Below are 7,400 nucleotides of genomic sequence, written 5' to 3' on the forward strand. Positions count from 1 at the left end.
CTCATTTGATGAGCCACATTTTAAAATGAGTTGTTTGCGAAGGGTCATGTTGGTGTTGAAATTATGGCTGCTCTCATGCCTCAGTGAATTGATTATCTTCATTTCTGAACCGAGAGACTCTCTAGAACTAGACTGAACTTAGAAGAGATTGGAAGGGCTGTGATTTGCCTTCCTTCATTGTCGTTATTCATCATCTTTATCCTCTACAAACGTGACGCAATGCAGCGATGCACCACTGGCTTTGCTGAGCAGACAGTGGCCTTGTTTCCCATTGGAGAGGGCTGTTGTAATAGGATAGTTTATGGATTACAGGTAAGACGCCCAAGACCTCTAACTTTGGCCAAATCCAGTGTGTCTCACCCAACCATGGGCATGGAGGTGCAAAGGCACCACTCTCAGCATTGAGTGGGCATCTGGCTCATTTTAGCATCGCTACGGGGGGATCACCACCAAAAAATCTGGACTGACCTTTGCTAACGGATTAAGTCACCACGACATACTGAATATCGGCGGCGATGTTTGGATGAAATTGAATTGATCTCGTATTCTAACAAAGAAAGGGAACTTAACGGATTTACACAAAGTTTCCTCTTTTTTTCACAGCTCATTTGAAGCTCCAGCAGTTTCAGCCTGATTCTCAGCACCTCTTTCAGGGAGTTCACATTTTGACCACATTTGAACACTTCTACAGTTTTTCCACACCCTACTAGTTCCTTTTTCTCAGGTTTACACCACAATACTCTTTCACAATGGTTGTGGGTAAGATGAAGTTCACTTTTCAGAAAAGGGTCAAGCTGACCCAGGGTTTATGGCTGCTCTCATGGTTGGCAACTCTGGGTGGAGCGATTACCTTCACTTTAGGATGCTTCCTAAAGACTGAGCTTCGAAGGAGGGGAGAGGTATCCATATAACCCTCATATTTTTCATTTGCTTGATGTTTTTTGCCAATAATTTCATGCATTACATAATGACACCCTGATTAGTTTTGAACTTCAAAACTGGCATTGACATTCAGTGTTTAGCAATTAACGTTTTGTGTGGTTTGCATGTTTCTTTGGTTTAATTTATATAAGTTTATGTAATCTTTATCTTAATTGACTTAATAAATTGTAAGACATTGTAAATGTCTTAATAAATAAATATGTGAAGGGCTCAAACGTTTCAGAAATATCTGGTAGGGATTAACCTATGTGAATATAAATATTATCTAAGCTGGTCATAATAGGCTTAAGGAGCTGTCCTTTACAAAGGAGCTCTTCAACAGTCTAGATGGGTCATTATCAACCTGATGATAAAGACTGGCATCAGTCTTAAGCAGGACATTTATAATTTTGTAGTTTTTCACACCAATATTTATTTGACACGCACCATGTTTACGCATAGCATGATACTACAAATAATTTTTGCATGTTCTCCATTATATTTTAAATAAATGACCTGTCCAAAAATGAGAATGATAATATTTTGTGTAACAGAAATTAAATTCTCATATACACTAATAAATATGCAATGGTAAGTTAATCAGTTCATTCTGTGTAATATAGTTTTACAGCCAGGCTTAACAGAAAAACAAAACAAAACAAAACAAAAACATTTGTTTATTGGGATAGGCTTGAATTAAAATAAACTGTAATAAACTGAAATAATAAATAATTTTTAAAAGTATATATTTTTGTCCTTTAAAGAAAAGAAGAAATCCTTTCATGAAGCTTAATGACTTACTAATTGGTTTACTACTGTCCCAATGAATGATAAAACTTACCTTAATCAAAATGAAAAAAAAAAAAGCCACAGCTTGCTATTAATGTATCATCCAAAAGCTCTCCCATATTCTCCAAATGTATATGGGTTATTATGGGTAATTTAGGGGTAAATTTGTTCTGTATTACATATAATCTAATCTAATAAAAAGTAGCTAAAAAAAAAAAAAAACAGAAATCTGAGCTCAAAATGGACTGACATCAACATCTTGTTTTTTAGGTAATGGACAACACAGACATCCACTGTGTGCCCAACACTTTGATGATTGTGGGTCTGGCTTCGATGGGCATCAATTACTTTGCCAGTCGAATCTGCCAGGATGCCCTAGATCCTGGGCGTTTCCCACGATGGAAGACCTTCCTGAAGCCCTATTTCGGATGCTCAATATTCTTCACCACCCTCATGCTGATTTCAGTCATCTTGAGTTACGCCATGAAGGGCAGCCTGGAGACCTCCCTGAAAGTCGGCTTGAAGAACGGCATCCGCTTCTACAAGGACACCGACACTCCAGGCCGCTGCTTCCAGAAGCAGACCATTGATCGCCTTCAGATGGAGTTCCAGTGCTGTGGTAATAACGACTACAAGGATTGGTTTGAGGTGCAGTGGATCAGCAACCGTTACCTGGATTTCAGCTCTAAGGAAGTTAAGGAGTGAGTCAATGGGAATGTCAATTCAAAGTATTAAATGGACACAGTAGTTCATCCAAATATGAAAATCGTGTCATAATTTACACACCTTCATGCCATTCCAAATGTGTATGACTTTCTTCTGCAGAGCACAAAAGAACATATTTTTTGAAGAATGTTTCTACTTCTTTTATTTTCCACAGAATAAAGGGTCACACTTAATTTTGGGGACCAATTCTCACTATTAACTAAACTTTATTTGATTATGGGTTAGGATAAAGGGATCTAAAATATGGTCATGCAGAATAAAGCATTAATATGTGCTTTATAAGTACTAATAAACAGCCAATATGCTAGAAATGTGCATGCTACAGTAATAATCAACAAGTTAATAGTGAGAATTTGGTCTCTAAACTAAAGTGTTACCATGCAAAGAAATGTATTCAGCTTTAGAACAACATGAGGGTGAGTAAATCAGCGCATTTTCATTTTTGGGTCGACTATCCTTTTACCATCTCTATTTGCTCTATTTAAGACACCTAAGGACACTTGAGGAGAACTTAAGACTTCATACATCCATTATAAATCACTTTCAGACCAATATGGCTCAGTTAGTTCAAGGACAAGCTCTAGCATCATTGATTTGATGTTTTGTTTCTAACACAGTGGCATTCATGATTGTTGAGAGTGTCTTAAGTGTCCAAAACTGTTCATACTCAGTATAGTCACAAAATCAGAGACCATGCACAAGTACGACCACAAGTGTTCACAAAAATGCATTTAAGATTCATGTTAATATCTGGTGTGAACAGTGTCTTGGCTGATGACTTGTCATCAGATCACAAAAGACAAATTCAAATATGGACTCTTAGATGTATTTGTAAATACAACAATCTTTTGGGTGAGTACAATGAAATTAAAAGCATGAAGTAAAAAGTGAACTATTGGTAACTTTATGAGCAACAATCTCATAACAGTTTGCCATTATTCAAGGTTCTTTTCTTCTATTTCCTTCTCAATCTTCCAGCCGCATTAAGAGCAACGTGGATGGCCGTTACTTGGTTGATGGTGTTCCCTTCAGCTGCTGTAACCCTAGTTCTCCCAGACCCTGTATCCAGTACAAAATCACCAACAACACCGCCCACTACAACTACGACCACCAAACCGAAGAACTCAACATCTTCATTCGTGGTTGCAGAGAAGCCCTGGTCAACTATTACATGGGGCTGATGAACACTATTGGAACTGTAGTTCTGTCTATCTTTCTTCTTCAGGTACACTCCTAAAGTCATCAGGTTATAAACTATTTTTATTTTAGCATAAATTAAAATGAGACTCCAAGGGATAGACATAAATTTCTTCAATCACCTTTCAAGACAGTATAACCCATTGAGGAGACACCGAACAGACAACCAGTTTGTTTTCATTCACATCTAATATACCCTAACTAAGATCAGTTAGTTTGTTGACAATTTAATTTACCAGTTTAGTTCCCTTGAATTCCTTGCACCATGTATCATATGCTACAAAAACTAAATTTGGGAACACTTTACAATAAGGTTCAATTTGTGAACATGAGTTAGCTACATTATTTAACAATGAAAAAAAAGTCACACTTTATTTTAAGGTCCAATTCTCGCTATTAAGCAACCATTAACTACAACTTTTTCCTCTATCAACTTCTAATTTGCTGATTATTGATAGTTAGTAAGGTAGTTGTGTTAAGTTTAGGTATTGGGTAGGATTAGGGATGTAGAATATGGTCGTGTAGAATATGTGCTTTATAAGTACATAATATGGGAATAAACCCCCCAAAGTCTTGTATTTTTACAGTTCATTGCTTGCATAGTATATATACTTGTATTTTGTTGTAGGCTTGTATATGTTACTTAGTTTTACATTTACGCATTTAGTGGATATTTTTATCCAACACGAACATCAAGCGATTCATCAAAGAGCGAGCAACATTCAAAAACATGCAATGACCAGATATTTATTAGACCGGATTTTACTTCTACAAACCAGCTATTTTTACCCATTTTCTCATATTCTATGTCAATTGCATTTTTTCTACAGAGCTCAGTGTTGGCCAGTGTGCGCCTCCTGCAGACATCTATGGAGGCTGTCGCTGGACAGGAGAATGTGGAGATTGATACCGAGGGCTACTTGCTTGAGAAGGGAGTGAAGGAGACCTTCATGGAGTATGTGGATCCTGTGCTGAAGCTCCTGTTGCTGAACCAGGTAAACCCTTCTGAAGCCAAACTGGAAGAAGGGGCCACTGGAACAACTACCACGAGCTAAAGAATCAGATTTATCTGACCACTCAAGTGTTTCCAGTTGGAGGCTGAGAGTGCTGACAACTAATCAAATAATTCATGTTTTGGTATGTTTATATATAAGTCTTAATGACCTACATCTGAAAAAGTTGTAAATTTCATTAATACACTAAAATGGTTGTTTCTAAAATAAAATTAACGATATCAATAATTCACCCAATTTAATGAGAAATCTTTCTTTTGATGAATGATTCCACTGTCAATTCTGCAGAACCCTACTCCTCACTTATGTTTTATGGCAAACATATTATATTGCTAGTCTTGGGGTGAGTAAATGTCTGTTCATTCATGTCATGTGACTGGTGCAACTATGCCCGGGAAAGGACTAGCATTATGCTTAAATCTCCACCATGAATGGTTGAATATTTGAATGGCTGAGCAGTTTCTTAACAGAAAGTTCTATTTTATTTCTTCCCATTTACAAAATCATGTCATATACCTAAGAGAGGCTGATTGTGTAAAATAGCCTATGTTGTAATACTATGCTACCACATGGATTTATGTAAATGATTGGAATAACAGAAAGATGCAAATCAATGCCCTTGTGAAAAAGAAGTGCGCTTAACTCTAGTGAATGTGCACTTGTGGTGTATTTCTAATCTTAAAAATATATTTAAAAAAAACTGTACTTGCAGGTAATATAACATAAAGAAAATAAAAGGCAACTAAAGTGTACTTAGTCAACTTGCATAACAATGTTTCTTAAGTACACTTTTAAAAAGTGCACTTTGTTATAATTTCAGGTTAGGTTTTTTTCCTGCTTTACAAAGGTACACTTATTTTGATAGTTTGAGTAGCCTACTAAAGCATGTGTGAAGTATTTAATTTGAATTTTTGTTATTCGGTATTACTAAGTTGCAACTTCATCATTTCAAGAGTGTAACTACACATACATTTAAATACATGACATATACATTTCAATAGAAATGACATTAAACTATATTTTAGTTTTCCATAAATATTTGTCAGTACATTTAACACACTTTAACCATGGACAACTAATTATGAAATTACATATAAAGATGTACTTAAGTGGGTCAAAAAAAAAACACTCGTAAATTTAAAAAGCTACTGTAAATAACATGCAGGCAAGTATCCAAAAACATTACATTCAATTTGCACTTAAGTCTTCTTGTTAAATTATATTATTTCTGTAATAAGTACTCTTTTTTTTTTTAAGTATGCTAAAGTGAACTTCTTTTTCACAAGGGTAAGCCCCTTCTAATCATCTGAATCTTACACCGTATACAACCCAGGCATGCGAAGATAAACTTTCTCTTCCAAAACAAAGTTTTTGTTTTAACCATCCACGACCTTGACAAACGCTAGGGCACACTGTTACTTGGTTTCTGTGTCTTTGGCCGCACAAGAAATCTCACTGGCCCAAAATCAATCTCCAAATTGCTGTACTGTATATCAAGTACGTTCTAATAGGTTTTGATTGCACTGTATTTTCGCTTGCAGTGTGGACAAGCAAATTATTTGATGCTGGAAATGATTAATTAAAATATATATTATAAAATACATAATAAATCTGAAGAAACACGATTTCATATTTTCATATTCTCCATTATTATTATTTTCTCATCCAATGTTAATTGCATGTTGTAAAAATAAATACTTCACTGTCATTAAGCCTTTTTTGTTTTGCATTCAGCATGGAATTAAATGCATTGTAAGTGTTAAAAGATGGTGTAGATGATGCTCAATGCTCTGCTATGAAACACTGTACTGCTCTCGCAGAACTGTCAGAAAACTGTCAGGTCTAATAAAATCTGATATTTTGAACCACTTTGTTGTGTAGTGATATTTTGTGGAACTAGATGCATTCCCCTACTTCTGTCTTTTTATTGATTCTTTCTTTTAGACTTCTACACATCTACACAATAGCATTCAGGTGTATTTATGCACATAATAAGCAAGCAGGAAGATTTGCACAATCGCATGAGCCAAGTAGACATGCACCCACTTTCTTACATACATAAATAACTGGATATCAAATACAGATAATGAAGGATGATGATTGATGGCAGCATGCACAGTGAAAGCCCAGTGTGTCTGCATCCTTTATCCTGTAACCTGTGCTAATCTCTTAATACGCAAACTGCTGCACAAGCATTCAAACGCACTGCATCCGATTATACCTAACAAAGCATGTTAATACATGAGGCAAGATGAATATGCAGTATATATGTATATATATCAAGTAATCATCTACTATTTGTGAAATATAAAAACACTTTTAACAGACCAATATTATATATTGATGTTGTCATTAACAGTATAATATGGGAGATATGGGTTAGATGAGGGGACGTTTTTAACAAGGGCTATATTTCAATAGCTAGAACATTTTGAGTCATAGGACCAGCTATACAAATGTGTGGTTTCTCTAGCAGTGGTTATCATTGTTGGTTTTAAAGATGTCATTCAAAACTGTAAGACCAAAGAATAGATACCTGTTGTCTAATATGAAAATTCCACTATCACTATATACACTGATCGGCCACAATATTAAAACTACCTGCCTAATATTATCTAGGTCCCTCTCGTGTTGCCAAAACAGCTCTAATGCATGAAGGCATGTACTCTACAGGATTTCTAAACATGGTATCTGGCACAAATATATTAGCAGCAGGTCCTTTAAATCTTGCAAAGCTAGTACGAGGAGATGTCT

General features: G+C 35.7%; 1 protein-coding gene across 1 annotated transcript; it reads left to right on the forward strand.

Annotated features, from left to right (window-relative positions):
• The first annotated feature begins 338 nt into the window (after positions 1-338).
• Positions 339-6,509, forward strand: LOC306869560 (RDS/peripherin-like protein xRDS35). The gene is made up of 4 exons (XM_079416316.1): positions 339-899; positions 1,981-2,411; positions 3,415-3,661; positions 4,464-6,509. Exons 1-4 carry the CDS (start codon positions 750-752, stop codon positions 4,686-4,688), a joined length of 1,053 nt encoding a protein of 350 aa, XP_079272442.1. The 5' UTR covers positions 339-749; the 3' UTR covers positions 4,689-6,509.
• Positions 6,510-7,400: the final 891 nt, after the last annotated feature.

The sequence above is a fragment of the Barbus barbus genome (assembly GCF_936440315.1).
Source record: "Barbus barbus genome assembly, chromosome: 5".
Classification (NCBI taxonomy): domain Eukaryota; kingdom Metazoa; phylum Chordata; class Actinopteri; order Cypriniformes; family Cyprinidae; genus Barbus; species Barbus barbus.

Bases quoted from the DNA above. Each gene is read 5' to 3' on its own strand.
- LOC306869560 (XM_079416316.1), top strand. From the start codon at position 750: ATGGTTGTGGGTAAGATGAAGTTCACTTTTCAGAAAAGGGTCAAGCTG. The intron at 2,412-3,414 runs GTGAGTCAATGG...TCAATCTTCCAG, and splicing joins AGCTCTAAGGAAGTTAAGGA to CCGCATTAAGAGCAACGTGG. The intron at 3,662-4,463 runs GTACACTCCTAA...TTTTTTCTACAG, and splicing joins TGTCTATCTTTCTTCTTCAG to AGCTCAGTGTTGGCCAGTGT.